Source organism: Mirounga leonina, unplaced genomic scaffold (assembly GCF_011800145.1).
Source record: "Mirounga leonina isolate KUSES-001 unplaced genomic scaffold, KU_Mleo_1.0 Mir_115, whole genome shotgun sequence".
NCBI lineage: Eukaryota > Metazoa > Chordata > Mammalia > Carnivora > Phocidae > Mirounga > Mirounga leonina.
Genome location: NW_023270268.1, coordinates 18,715,806 through 18,730,854, shown reverse-complemented (window position 1 = coordinate 18,730,854; position 15,049 = coordinate 18,715,806). Strand labels below are relative to the sequence as shown.

Here is a 15,049-nt window from a genome sequence, read left to right as displayed (position 1 = left end):
AAAGAGAAAAGAAAAGAAAAGAAGAAAAGAGAAAAGAAAAGAAGAAAGAAAAGAAAAGAAAAGAAAAGAAAAGAAAAGAAAAGAAACAGGAACTCAAACCCAGGAAGAAAGGTAAAGAAAATTTCCATGGTTCCATTCCTGTGTAATAGGCCTAGATAAGAGAATCACTAACTCCTGGAAGGGTATCTCCAAGCCTGGGGGGGGGGGGGGGGGGGGAGATTATCTGATGTAGCTAACTTTGTAAAAAATTGAGAACCATGTGTACTTGTGGAATTAGCAAAAGGATAAATAAAACTAAAGAAATGACAAAGCAAATATTAGCCTCCAGAAAAACAAAAAGAAAGAAAACTGATCATAATATAGAACATTGCTCAGCTGAGAATATTTACAGGCACCAGCAGTTCCTAAAGTGTGGTCTAAAGATCCCTCAATGTCTCCTTTCAGGGAATCCACGTGGACAAAACTATTTTCATAATGATCAAAGACATTTGTCTTTCCCACTATGTTAACATTTGCACTAATGGTGCAAAAGCAATGGTGGGTAAAACTGTGGAGGCTTTCGTATAAATTAAGGCAAGAGCACCAACTGTATTTATTAGTAGTTGTATTCTTCACCACATCATATTTGCAGTTTGGAGGAAAAAAAAGCCAATTTGAGTTAAGAATGTCCTTGATGAAGCAGTAAAAATTACTGATTTTATTATCTCAATCCTTGAGTATACATACTTACATTTTTTAATATTCTATGTGATTAATGCATAAAGTATTCTGCATAATGAATTGTGGTAATTGGAGGAAAAGTCTTGTGTTTGAGTTGCAAACTGAACTAGCCAATTTTTTTTTAAAGAAGGAATGACAGGAAAACTATGTTATTTGGGGTACTGGATAGAGGTTTTCTCAAAATGAATAAAGGGAGCCTATCTTTTTCAAGGAACATGACTGGCAGTATTTGTTGTCAATGATAAAATCTGATCTTTCAAGTGAAAATGAGAATTGTATCCATCACCATGAACTTGATAGCTTCCTAATACTGATAAGGCTGGTGATGATATTAATAAATGTTATTTAGAAGATCTGCTTATCTCAGTGAGCCAGTATTTTTCAAATGATCAATTTATGATGTTTAAAAACCACTGTTAGGTAAAAATCCCATTTATAGTTCAAGATAGATCAATGAGATTTTACTGTAATAGAGTAGGAAAAGTTCACTGACGTGGTTTCCAATAAGCTTGAAGTAAACGTCACTTGTTGAGTTTTAGTGAAATAGCAAATATCCACAATTTTTTTTTAAGATTTTATTTATTTGAGAGAGAGGGAGACAGCACAAGCAGGGGGAGGGGCAGTGGGAGAGGGAGAAGCAGACTCCCCGCTGAGCAGGGAGCCTGCTGTGGGGCTCAATCCTAGGACCCTGAGATCATGACCTGAGCTGAAGGCAGGCGCTTAACCGACTGAGCCACTCAGGTGCCCCAAGAATATCCACAATTATCTGGAAAAGCTATTAACATACTCCTACTTCTTCCAACGATTTATCTGTGTGAGGCCAGGTTTTCTTCATATATTTCAACTAAAAAAATATACCACAACTGATTAAATACAAAAGCAAGTAGGTATGATAATCCAGCTGCCTTCTAGTAAGCTGAACAACAGATTTTCTTTTTTTTTTTTTTTTTAAGATTTTATTTATTTATTTGAGAGAGAGAGAATGAGAGAGAGCACATGAGACGGGGGCGGGTCAGAGGGAGCAGCAGACTCCCTGCCGAGCAGGGAGCCCGATGCGGGACTCGATCCAGGGACTCCAGGATCATGACCTGAGCCGAAGGCAGTTGCTTAACCAACTGAGCCACCCAGGCGCCCCAACAGATTTTCAAAAAATGTAAATCAATGCTCATTCTCTCACTTTTTTGAAAATATAATTATTTTTCATAAAAATGTTATCTTAGCATGTAGTAAGTTTATTATTTTAATAAATGAGTATTTTTTAAAATTTCTCAGTTTTAATTTCTAACACAGTAAAAATACTAAATGATAAGGGTTTTTAGAGGGTAAAGAGATTTTCTCCCCTGGGCATAATTTATTTTTGCACAGGCATAAATGAGAATCAGGAGGTATAAAATTAAGAATGAATAGTGCAGGGGCACCTGGGTGGCTCAGTTGAGCATCCGACTCTTGATTTTCGGCTCAGGTCATGACCCTAGAGTTGTGAGATGGAGCCCCACCTGGACCTGCTTAAGATTTTTCTGTCTCCCCCCTCCCTTTGCCCCTTCCCCCATCTCTAAAAGAAAAAAAGAATCAATATGGCAGCATTTGTGACAGGAGGGATTCTGAAACCAAAAGTTCTCAAAAAATTTGAGAACTGCAGGCACCAGCATCATAATAAAAACCAAATATGGATTTAACCAAAATTATTATATATTATTTTGGGAAGGTGGAAGAGAAGCAGAGCTAATCAAGATGGTTAATAAAAGATAGAAATGTGCTCTGAGCTACTTGCCAGAAATAAATACTTTAAAGATTCATGGTTCCACTTATCTAACAAACCTCATTTCATTCTAACCTGTACTGTCTGTCTTCCTTACTAAATGATCTCCTTAAAAAGCCAGAGATGTGGTTTTCTTCACTTCTGTGCCCTCACAAGGCCTCATTACAGCTTGTATCATACAGCAAGTATTTATTAATTAACTCAATAAGTGAAAAAATAAATGACATAATCCAATTCACAAAATTAGGTCATATTAGAGCAAATAACTGTTTCTTCCATTTTTAAAACTTATATAGCAGTATTGGAAAGTCATGTTTGAAACTTAAATGAGATCATCATTCATTGTATTCTTAAGTCAGTGATTCTGTGACTCCAAGACCACTATTGATTATGTAAATACAAGGGAGTGCCTGGGTGGCTCAGTCGGTTAAGCGACTGCCTTCGGCTCAGGTCATGATCCTGGAGTTCCGGGATCGAGTCCCGCATCGGGCTCCCTGCGCGGCAGGGAGTCTGCTTCTCCCTCTGACCCTCCTCCCTCTCATGCTCTCTCTCATTCTCTCTCTCGCAAATAAATAAAATCTTAAAAAAAAAATGGCTTTAAATACAAGGGAAACCACATATGCACGCACACATTTGTTTTCTTACCTGTTGTAACTTACAAAAAATACTCTTGAATTTCAATAACAAAGTTTTTTTTTTTTTCTCTCCCCTATACTCACCCCCCATCCCCCTGCCCTTCAATCTCTGTTGACTTCTTCAACCCTTTAGTCCTTCTGGATTACACCTCACTTTTGTGTACCATCACCCATCTTTAGGTTATCATGACCAACAAAAGACCCTGAGCAGTTCCAGGAACCTACAGAGAAACTAGAGAAAAATAATCTTACCAATAGTATGATTCCCATAAAGAAGCTGCTCCAAAATTGCTGTTTTCCCCACAGATAACAAGCCACAGACCACAACCTTGCAGCCCTTTCCCATCTTCTCTCAGGATATATCACTGTGAAGAGAATAAAAGACCTGTGAAACTGTACACTGTTTGAATCAACCGTTTCTCTCTTTTCCTATGTTTAAATAAGTCATACATATACAGGGGATAATTCCAAAAATAAAAAAGGATATATACAATAAGGCATATCCTTCCAAACCCCATTCCTAGTCTCCCATTTGCTTCCTTAGAGCAATCAGTATTACCAGTTTCTTGCACATTTTTGCAGAGGTAATCTAGATAAACACACAAATACATGTAGATATGAATACAGGTTTATTTTCAAAAAGAAAAAACCATTGTATACAAAGAATATTTCAACACTAAGTCTATAGGATCTAAATCAAATCCTAGATGAAACCAATCCTTGAAAGACACTGCCTGCTCATCAATATTTACCTGGAAAAAAAACATTTAAGCAAAAATTTAAGGAGGCGTGAAGACAAAAATCTGGATAGAGAACAGACATGATTTTTTAGAGAAACACTAATGCTATTAATGCCATCAGTCTTTTCTCAGGAGAGTGAAAAATTGGGTTTTGGTAGCCACGTGGGCTCTCTTTGTCACACTTCTTGAGTCTTTTTTTTTTTTTTCTAAGATTTTATTTATTTATTTGACAGAGAAAGAGAGAGAGAGGGAGAGAGAGCACAAGCAGGGGGAGCAGCAGGCAGAGGGAGAGGGAGAAGCAGGCTTCCCGCAGGGCAGGGAGCCAGATGCATGACTCAATCCCAGGACCCTGGGATCATGACCTGAGCTGAAGGGAGATGCTTAACCGACTGAACCACCCAGGTGCCCCTGAGTCATGCTTCTTAATGCTAGAAAAATTGCTCATCCTAACATATCCAAGGAAGAGCAAAATTGGGTAACACACCCTTCAAGTTTCCTTAAAGCTTTTATTTTCCGGAAGTCAAGATACCAGAAACCAGGGCAGAAAGGAAAAAAAGCTCACTGAATACAACAGAATAACTTGATAAGAGAATCTAAATTTCCACACTGCCTTTTGCCATCTCCACCACCTTATTTCCCCCAATTCTCTTACCTAGAAATGTAGAACATGCAATAAATGACTAAAAGGGATGCCACAACTCCTTGAAGTGAGAAAGCAACTACACCAAGAAAGTTCAGATAAGCATTCAAAGGGCTTCCAGGTACCTTTCTGTATATGCACGTGTTTTGTACATTAGTATTGTTCGTTTTAACCAATACCAAAAATAGTAAGCAACAAATGAACTTCCCATAACTCTATTTTCTCAAAGTCTGTAATATTTGTTTTAGAGAGAGCAAGCAAGTGTGTGAGCCAAGGTGGGAAAGGCAGAGAATCTTTTTTTCTTTTTTACGATTTACTTATTTATTTGAGAGAGAGCGCACACACGAGCATGTTGTGGGGAAGAGGGAAAGAGAATCTCAAGCAGACTCCACGCTGAGTGCAGAGCCCAACGCAGGGCTCGATCGCACCACCCTGAGATCAGACCTGAGCTGAAACCAAGAGTTGGACACTTAACCGACTAAGCCAACCAGGTGCCCCAAAAGTCTATAATATTTTATGACCCAAATTAGTCACAACACCAATTTGCTGACAGGAAAAATTTTACTGCTACCATTATTGTAGCACAGTAATAATACAGCGCTCATTTCCAGAGCAGTACACTACATTTTACCAGGAAAGAAATAATCATCACTTAACATAATGTAGTTATTATTTCCTGGTGGCATGCTTGAGATCCTTCCAAATCTTCCCAAGAATATTTATCACCTATTTCTATGAGAACTACTTCTCTTAAGGGAGACACACACACACATACACACACACTCACATATATTTTCTTAATCTCTATGCCCAATGTGGGACTTAAACTCATAACCCCAAGATCAAGAGTTGCATGTTCTACCAACTGATCCAGCCAGGCACCTCTCTTTTTTAAAAATATATTTTCAACATAACTGCAACAGAAAAATTCTCAGTCTTTATTTGTAAGAGGAGAGCTCTGTGTCACCCTGATCATCTATGGTATGATATCTCCTATATCAGCAACAATGGACTATTTTAAAAGGTTTTCTACATCTGAATTTATGATTAATCTAGTATCTCACTTATCGTAGGATTCTACTCTTTTTACATATTGTGGTTTCCTAGAAGTTTATGATATCATTGAATCTTTCTTTCAAAGGGTTTTTAATGATAATAGTTAAAATTTAAAGGATGTTGCCACTTAACCACGTGCCACCAAGAGGATGAAAAAGAAATCTGTCAGAGGATAAGAAAAATGTTGGCAGCACAGAACAATTCTGTTGTCAGAAAAGGTTGCTACTGGAATCTAAATTCTAATTTTCTATTGTTATTTCCCTTCCTCCAAAAATGTCTTAGTCCCAGCAGAATTTCTAAATACCTTCCCTTCTCTCCTCTTCCTTTCAATCAAAAAAACGTGCCTTTACATTATATCAATCTTCAAATAAACACAAGTGCTTTAAAAGGGTAGGTACATGTTGTAGTTAAGTGAACCAGATAGTTAAAAGAAAAAACACCTCAGTTATTAATAGCAATAGACTCCCCATAAAAGGGAGGCAAATATGACTCCTGGGGACTGAAGCAAACTGGGAAAATGCTGAAACCAACAGAATCTTAAGAAATCCAGAAATCAACTACTCCAGTCTTTGGAAGTGGTCTTAATATATCTGCTTTAAAAGTGGCATGCTACAATTATACTTTGATCACTCACTGATATTAGGATTAGCAGATGAAGTGTGTTAAAAATATACATTACTTTGAATGTGTGTGTATAAATAAACTGGGGGAGTTGTTTCAGTCTATCAGGAGAATCTCCATCAAAGGCAAATAGTAAAAATAACTGAATAGAGGTTACTCAAACACTCAGTAAGGATTTTAAGGTATTTGGGGTGCCTGGGTGGCTCAGTCGTTAAGCATCTGCCTTCGGCTCAGGTCATGATCCCAGGGTCCTGGGATTGAGCCCCACATCAGGCTCCCTGCTCCGTGGGGAGCCTGCTTCTCCCTCTCCCCCTCCCCCTGCTTGTGTTCCCTCTCTCGCTGGGTCTCTTCTGTCAAATAAATAAATAAAATCTTTAAAAAAAAAAAAGGATTTTAAGGTATTTTACAAGGAAAGAAGCAAGATAAAACAGAATAATCCATGTTAAATATTTTACACCACCAAAAACAAAACAAAGATGAAAGGATAAATGTGATTAGTCAAAGCATAGCTAAAACATTCTAGGTTCTTGTCTTCAAGTGGGAAACAATAATATTACCTAAAGCTGAAGATTAGCGACCTGCTAATTAAAGTATTAATTCTTTTAAAAAATAGTATCTAATGTTTTTCAGTAGGCTCCACACCCAGCATTGAGCCCAATGCAGGGCTTGAACTCATAACCCTGAGATCAAGACCTGGGCTGAAGAGTAGACACTTAACTGACTGAGCTACCCAGGCACCCCAGTTAGTATCTAATGTAAAGCACTAGTTAGAACTACTTGGTAGAGTCCCTACTCTAAGTAACTGCTGTACAATAAAATTCAATCTGTGACCTATTAATCCTCATCTGATATAAATGATTTGAGAGAACAGGCTTAACAGGCAAAATCCAATGCAGTCTTAACTGCATATTGCTTTGCTTTCCAGGCTAATCAATAATGTTTCTACAGAATAAAAACACGATTTGATCCATTCCTGTGGAAAACACTGAGCTTAGTCAATAATCCCCTTAAAGAGCTATCAGAAACAGTTGCCAAAACTGTCAGTACTTCTGTTTTTCTAAGGAAATCATTCTACTTTTTTTTGTTTTAAGATTTTATTTATTTGACAGAGAGAGACAGCGAGAGAGGGAACACAAGCAGGGGGAGTGGGAGAGGGAGAAGCAGTCTTCCCGTGGAGCAGGGAGCCTGACGCCTGGGATCATGACCTGAGTCGAAGGCAGACGCTTAATGACTGAGCCACCCAGGCGCCCCAAATCATTCTACTTTTATAAGTAAAGCACAACTGTTTTTATGCTACTAAAACAACAGTAATACTGTTAACACTTAACATCATAGAGAGATGTTATAGATCATATTATGAAGCCCCGCATGGAGAAAACTTAGACACTGTGTATTTATTTATGCAAACATCAGGTACTGTGTGCAACACTTTTACTTATCTATATATGGATAATTTTACATATAAAAGGTTTTGTAAACAATATTGCACACAATAAAATATAATGAGCAGATTCCAGCTTACCATTCTTTTAATCATTAAGTATTTACTGAAGTCTTACCATAATGCCAAGCATGAGGGACAAAACCAGGGGGGCAAACAGAAATGATATCTGCTCTCAGGAATCTCAGAATCAATTGGAAATACCAATCCAAATCTTGCAAAACTACTGAGCAACTGTAAATAGCAAATGAAGAAACAAAACTGCAAAAACTAATTAAGAAATTAGCAGTGATTATTTGCATTGCCAGAACTCCTTTCCAAATGATTCATCCAACTTTGTAGTTATTTTTTTTTTTTTGACAGACACAGCGAGAGCGGGAACACAAGCAGGGGGAGTGGGAGAGGGAGAAGCAGGCTTCCCACCAAGCAGGGAGCCCGATGCGAGGCTCAATCCCAGGACCCTGGGATCATGACCTGAGCTGAAGACAGATGCTTAAAGACTGAGCCACTCAGGCGCCCCTGTAGTTATTCTTTTAAAGTAATCTCTACGCCCAACTTGGGAGTTCAAACTCATGACCCTGAAATCAAGATCGCATGCTCCATCAACTGAGCCAGCCAGGCACCCTTTTTTAATTAATTTTTTATAGCAATCATTCTTGACTTATTTTTCTTACACCCCACATCTGATCCACCAGTAAAGCCTCCACCTTCAGAACACATCCAGGGCTGGATCACTTACCACCTCCACCACTAATGAAGTGATCAGAGGCACCATCTTCTCTCACCTGGTCTCTCAAAGAGGTCTATGTGATAATCCCTAAAACCTGTGAGTATTTTATTTGACACAGTAACAGGAACTTTGCAGCTGTGATTAAATTAAGATCCTTGAGATGGGGAGACTATCCTGGATTATCTGGGTAGACCCAATGTAATCACATGTATCTTTATAAGAAGGAGAGATGTGTGTCAGAAAGAGAAACAGAGATAAGAAGATGCTATACTGCTGGCTTTGAAAAGGAAGGGATCAGGAGCCAAAGAATACCGGTGGCCTCTAAAAGCTGGAAAAAGCAGGGGCGCCTGAGTGGCTCAGTTGGTTGAGCATCTGACTCTTGGTTTTGGCTAGGGTCATGGTCTCAGTGTCAGTGGATTGGCCCCTCCACCGGCTCTACCCAACATGGAGCTGGCTGGTCCCTCTCCCTCTGCTCCTCCCCCTGCTCTTGTGCCTCACCCCCACTCAAATAAATAAAATCTTAAAAAAAAAGGGGGGGGGGCCGCTGGGAAAAGCAAGCAAATGGATTCTCCCCTAGCTTCTCTAAAAGGAACACAGCAATCTAATTTTAGCCTACTGAGATTTCTGACCTGTGTAAGACAACAAATTTGTGTTACTTTTTTTTTTTTTTTAAGATTTTATTTACCCATTTGAGAGAGAGAATGAGACAGAGAGAGGGAGTACAAGAGGGGGGAGGGTCAGAGGGAGAAGCAGACTCCCCGCCAAGCAGGGAGCCCGATGTGGGACTCGATCCTGGGACTCCTGGATCATGACCTGAGCGGAAGGCAGTCGCCTAACCAACTGAGCCACCCAGGTGCCCCAAATTTGTGTTATTTTGAGCCAGTAAGTTTGCTATTACTAGCAAAAAGAACTAATACAACTTCCTAGTCTCTCTGCTTCATTTTTCCCCCTTCTTTTGGCCTCAAAACTGCAATCCAGATAATCCTTTAAAAAATGTAAGTCACAGAAAGTCACCCTTCTGCTTAAAATCTTCCAATAGCTTTTGATCTCTGGCAGTGTGAAAACCCAAAGTCCTCCCTAGGAACACTTCACCTCTCTGATGTCATCTGCTCGTTTCCTGCCACACAGCCTCCTTGGAATCCAGGCATACTCCAGCCTATTTTCCTTTTGATTGAAATCAGTCCAAATCTCCAAGGCTCACATCCTTCGGGATTTTTCTCAAATGTTATGTCTCAAGAAGACTAATCCTGAATATTCCATCCAAAATTGTGACCCCCCCCACCCCAACACTCACTATCCTTTCCCTCCCCTTCATGCTTGTCTTTAGTACTTTTTACCGAACATAATATATATCTTATTTATGTTTATTGCCCGTTCACTATTGCTGCATCCCCAGCAGCTGGGACACTACCTGGCACATATTAGGCATTTCATAGATATTTCCTGAATAAATCAATGAACCTTGTGAGGACTCCTGGAATGATAAAGCTACGATTTAAAAAAAAAAAAAAAAAAAAAAGGAAAATAGGAAATAAGGAGAGAAAACCAAAACCGGTAATAAGTTAGAAGGTAAACTACACGACTGCGTCAAAAATGAAAATATTCTGGAGACGCAAAGAACAAACTATTTTTCCATAAAGAACTCAACACAAAACGCCAGCATTTTCTCGGCATTTCTTCCCAAAACACTCGTACCTGATAACCAGGTCTTGGCACAAAAAGATTTTGCCTTTCTAAAAAAACTGGTTCTGACGTAGCAAACCTGGGACCAAGTCGGTGCGCAGGAAAGGCACGGAAATGAAAAGGCGCCGAGCCGCCCGCGCTCCCCTCTCTGGCCCCCCAGTTCCCCACCCTCCGACCCCTCTTTAGGGTAAAATCCCGCGGAGCGGGGCCTGCGGAGGCTGAAGCCCGAAGGCATGGCGCCCTACCCCCCGCGAAGCCCCGGCAGCACGAACGTCTTATTTGGCTGCTGGGGCAGCGTCGCGAGGGTCTGTCAGAGCGTCTCCGGGTCCAGCCTGGTGGGCTAAGGGGGATGGACAGCGCCGCACTGGGGAACCCGCCGCGACTCCTCAGGTGAGGAGACCGCGGTGCGTGAAGCGGTTCCCCGTACCTCAAGACACAGACCTGGACACCTCCACAGGCTCCTAAGACAGCGGTACTCTGGCAGAGCGGCTCCACGACCGGCTTCGGCCACCTGAGCCCCGCCCCCAACTTGCCTCCTCCCGCCTGCAGGACGGCCCTGGACGCTCGCCCGCCGAGGCCTGGCCGAGGACTCTCGCCCTTTGAGCCGCCCCTGCCTCTCAAACTCAAATCCTGGGGGCCGGGGGGCGGGATAATAGGGGAGGCTGCGCCCAATCCGGGCCGAACTCCGCCCACCAGTCTCCCTGCCGGAACTACATGTCCCATGAGGCCGTGGGAGCCGCAGCTTTGCACCGGAAAGAGGCTCGCCGCTGTGGGGGAGGAGCCCAAAAAGGATTGTGGGAGAAAGGCTCTTTCCTTTCCGTCCGGCGGCAGCCATCAGGTAGGCTGTGTTGGTGGAATTCGCTGCTGCATCCGCCGCTCATCTCCCTTCGCCTCAGCCATCCAGACTCGGGGACCCTGCGTCCTCGGAGCTCCCCCTGCCTCCTGTGCGGCGCGAGTTCGAACAGGATGCGAGGCTGCTAGGGCGTGGAGAGGCGGCCCCCGGGGCGGGCTAGGGTGGTGATGTGATGGCGGCGCGAATTCGAGCGGGCCCTGGAGCGTGAAGGAAAAGGAAGCATGGGGCTGAGGGATGGAAGGCCGGGCCTAGAGTGTCCTAAAGCGAGGCCTGCGGATTGGGTGCAATAAGGGATTTTTTCCTCGAAAGTTATCCTTCGGGGATAACTGCTACAGCACCTTTCTCTAATGGTATCGGCGAGGTCTCTGCAGGCCAGACCCTTAGGGACGCCGCCGGCCTCATTCAGCAGCCCTCCTCAGTACCCAAGTCTAGCGCCATTCATTCATCCAACAAAAATGTGCCGAGACCCTCCCTGCGCTGCTGCGCGCTGGGGTCGCAGAGGTGACAGCGCCGCTTTCCTAGGGTGCAGCTATTCCCTGCAGTTCTGGAGAGCCATTTTCAGCCTCAGTGGTTTCCTTGTGGCTGTGGGGAACTAAGATGGACGGGCGCGATCGTCTCCTTTTAAATGCATGATGTTTTTTTAGCTCAAAGGTAGGCCAAGATGGGTGCTTACAAGTACATCCAGGAGCTATGGAGGAAGAAGCAGTCCGATGTAATGCGCTTTCTTCTCAGGGTGCGCTGCTGGCAGTACCGCCAGCTCTCTGCGCTCCACAGGGCTCCCCGCCCAACCCGGCCCGATAAAGCGCGCAGGCTGGGGTACAAGGCCAAGCAAGGTGAGTGGTCTCTGCATGGATGCTTGGACAAAATTGTGTTCCTGGGGAAATGCTAGAAAACTGTTAATTAGAGGTGCTATGGCCCCAATACCTCAGTGTAGAGTGGAAATGAGAAGTTACTCTTCCTGTGTCATAAAGTACCTTGAAAAACACTGGAATGTGTTTCTTTTTAGAGTAGGTCTTAAATGGGTATTTATTTTACCTTCAGATCTATAGTATTTGGCTTATAGTCCAGAGTGTATTCGACATTGCAGCATTTAGTAGCAAGTTACTGAGTCTTGATGCGTACAGCTTTTATAAGACCACTGTAAATTTGTATAGGTTATGTCATATATCGGATTCGTGTGCGTCGTGGTGGTCGCAAACGCCCAGTTCCTAAGGGGGCTACCTACGGCAAGCCTGTCCATCATGGTGTTAACCAGCTAAAGTTTGCGCGAAGCCTTCAGTCTGTTGCAGAGGTAAGTGATTTTTCGGTAACAGTTGTATCTGTCGCCTCCTGGAGATGGTGGAGAAGGATTTGAGCACTTTTTTGGTTAACCCGTACCTACGTGAGCCCTGTTGTGTTTAAAATGGGGTTTGTGATTTTTTACTTCATCGTTTACTTAGTAAAGTGTTGCTGTCAAAGTCTTAGTCTTTGTTACTAATTTGGCTTTGCTTGTGAATAATGAAAAGTGTTTCATGGTTAGTGTGAACCTTGGAACCTAAGCTTTTGAAGGGCAGTAAACTTGTCTTGAAGAGCACGTCTCCCCAGGTGTACAGAAGCTGCATTTATTCATATGGCTAATTTTCAATGTTCAGTTGTAAGTTGTCTTTCTGGGTTAGTAAATGAAGCTGTGCGCTGTCCCATAGGTTGGCAAACAAGGGTTTGTTGCCTTCTGTAAACTAAAAATGTTTTATTTTTGTTCTTAAAAGGCAAAGACGACTTAAACTAAGGGGAGACTATTGTGGCCTGCAAAGCCTAAAATAATATGCTAAGTAGTATTAAAGTTTTGTATGAAATTTGCTGATCCCTCAGTTGTATTAGAAAAAGACTAGGTTCTTAAATTTTGTAAGATACTAACATTTGTGCCTTGGTCGGGAAGGGGGTGATAATAGGTAATGGTTTCAAATCAGAGCATGTTTCATGTATTACTGTAGTAAGTCTTATCATATTTGGGGTCCTAGCCTCTGGGAAGATGCTTACAACTACTGAGGTAGTTAAGTGAACGACCTTAGTCTCTTGTCTAGTGTGGTAAACTAAAGGGAATTCTTACTTCCTAATTTCCTTCTATGGGAGATGGAGGCTGACCTTGGGCCTTTTTTCCTGTTCCAGGAGCGAGCTGGGCGCCACTGTGGGGCTCTGAGAGTCTTGAATTCTTACTGGGTTGGCGAAGATTCCACGTACAAATTCTTTGAGGTCATCCTCATCGATCCATTCCATAAAGCTATCAGAAGAAATCCTGACACCCAGTGGATCACCAAACCAGTCCACAAGCACAGGGAAATGCGAGGGCTGACATCTGCAGGCCGCAAGAGTCGTGGCCTTGGAAAGGGTCACAAGTTCCACCACACTATTGGTGGTTCTCGCCGTGCGGCATGGAGAAGACGCAATACTCTCCAGCTCCACCGTTACCGCTAATATAAGTAATGTTTGTAAAAATTTTACCTAATAAACAATTTAGGACAGTCATGTCTGCTTAAAAGTGTTCTTTAATTTGTCTGTTAAATTTAGTTGTCTGCAGATTGTTCCATGAATGCATTGTCAAATTATGAAAGTTAAAGTGCAATAATGTTTGAAGACTTTAAGTGATGGTGTATCTTGTTTCTAATAAGATAAACACTTTTGTCTTTGCTTTATCTTATTAGGGAGTTTATATGTCAGTGTTTAAAGTGCTGTTTGGTATAATAGGTGTAAAATCTGTAAACGTGGAATGCAGAAGCTAGCCGTGTAGATATGTTGCATGTAATGAAACCTGCAGCTTCGTTGGGGTGATGTAATGCTCTGGTTTACTCTCAAATAGCTGTTATTAGGGGTTTGGAAAGAACAAGCTTTTTAAACGGGATTTTGCTTGGAAGTGTGAAGAAGATCCTAATCTTTAATCATGATCATATGCAGAACAGTGTTAAGTAGGAACCACAATTTCAGGTTGAATCCAGTATTCATTTATGTAACTACGGCTTTGGAAAGAATACTTTAAAAGAATGCCACCATTTTTTTCAAGAGAATTGAATCAACCTACCCGATACAGGAGGGTTGTCTTAAAAATGAAAATAAATCCTGCTTAACTGAAGCAAAATTGCCTTCGTCTCCACAGTATTGGAGTTCGAAATTATATTGAAGTTAACATAAAATGTAGAGGCTCCTGATTATATCCCATGACTCCATGGGATCTGTAGAATACTGAATTTCCTACAAAGCAGTCAGTTAATGGTGTTTACTCTGGTGTATATGAAAACTTAACGGAAATTGGACATTAGGTGAATGAGAAGACTGATTTGTAAGCTAGTAACCAATGTTAGAATTGGGAAACTGGTGGCCATCATATAACCTTTTAAGTGTGAGGATAAAAAAGTTGGCTTTGATTAGAATTTTAAATACTTTATCCATGGTCTTTGTGACCATTATGAATCCACTAGCCACCTTAGGGGGAAAAATAGGGTTGGCTTTAAAAGTACATCATTGCTCGTTCCAAGTCCTAAGTCATCTTGGGTCAACCCACTTAGGCATTCCCATAGGCTATTGAGAATAGTCATGTAGTTGGTGTCCATACAAGTCTATGGTTTCCAATCTAATCCTTACATGTGTTATCCACAGTCATTTTTCTCATCCTTACTCAAACTCCTCAAAATCTTTGCCATTCCATAAACTTGCCAGCCCATCAATTGTGCCACCTTGATGTTAAGTATACCACTATACTGTTTCCATTCTGTCTTTGCAGTAAAGAGGTTTCTGTTCTCCAGGATGAATTTTGAGTCTGTAGGAAATAGAGGAATTGCCCCAACTTTAAGATTGCTGACTTAATCCATAGTTTGATTTCAAAATCGAATTGCTGGTTTCCTTGAACCAGTTTTTATATTTTTTTCAGGGGTCTTAGGCTCAGTTAAATGATTGCCAGAAAAAGGCTCAAAACCTCTTGAGACCTAAATTCGTTTCCACTCAAAAAGAGATCCTAAACCATATATATACTTTGTGTGTTAGAAGTTGTTCAACTAAAGGAATAAATGTTTATTAAACTAAAACACCTGTTATCTTTTGTCATCTAATATTAAGAAGCAAGCCAAATACCCTAACCTACACAAAATGTAATGGCAGAAACAGTCACTTTGAGAGAAAATAAAATGTATAGTACTTAGTCTTG

At 41.5% G+C, this 15,049-nt stretch overlaps 2 protein-coding genes across 3 annotated transcripts in view; one reads left to right on the top strand and one right to left on the bottom strand.

Moving 5' to 3' along the window:
- Positions 1-10,573, bottom strand: part of NKIRAS1 (NFKB inhibitor interacting Ras like 1) — a 31,577-nt gene extending 21,004 nt beyond the window's left edge. For both annotated transcript variants that reach the window (XM_034993747.1, XM_034993756.1), the window contains exons 1-2: positions 10,467-10,573; positions 3,367-3,479 (exon numbers count right to left, since the gene is read on the bottom strand). In XM_034993747.1, the coding sequence (XP_034849638.1) occupies positions 3,367-3,460 (94 nt within the window). In that variant the 5' untranslated portion in view covers positions 3,461-3,479; positions 10,467-10,573. The remainder of the gene's footprint in view (positions 1-3,366; positions 3,480-10,466) is intronic.
- Positions 10,574-10,777: 204 nt separating this feature from the next.
- Positions 10,778-14,330, top strand: RPL15 (ribosomal protein L15). The gene is made up of 4 exons (XM_034993733.1): positions 10,778-10,863; positions 11,523-11,711; positions 12,033-12,169; positions 13,024-14,330. Exons 2-4 carry the CDS (start codon positions 11,540-11,542, stop codon positions 13,327-13,329), a joined length of 615 nt encoding a protein of 204 aa, XP_034849624.1. The 5' UTR covers positions 10,778-10,863; positions 11,523-11,539; the 3' UTR covers positions 13,330-14,330.
- The last annotated feature ends 719 nt before the right edge of the window (positions 14,331-15,049 follow it).

Coding starts and splice junctions, on each gene's coding strand:
- RPL15 (XM_034993733.1), top strand. CDS start 11,540: ATGGGTGCTTACAAGTACATCCAGGAGCTATGGAGGAAGAAGCAGTCC. Junction 11,712..12,032: donor GGGGTACAAGGCCAAGCAAG/GTGAGTGGTCTC, acceptor AAATTTGTATAG/GTTATGTCATATATCGGATT. Junction 12,170..13,023: donor GCCTTCAGTCTGTTGCAGAG/GTAAGTGATTTT, acceptor TTCCTGTTCCAG/GAGCGAGCTGGGCGCCACTG.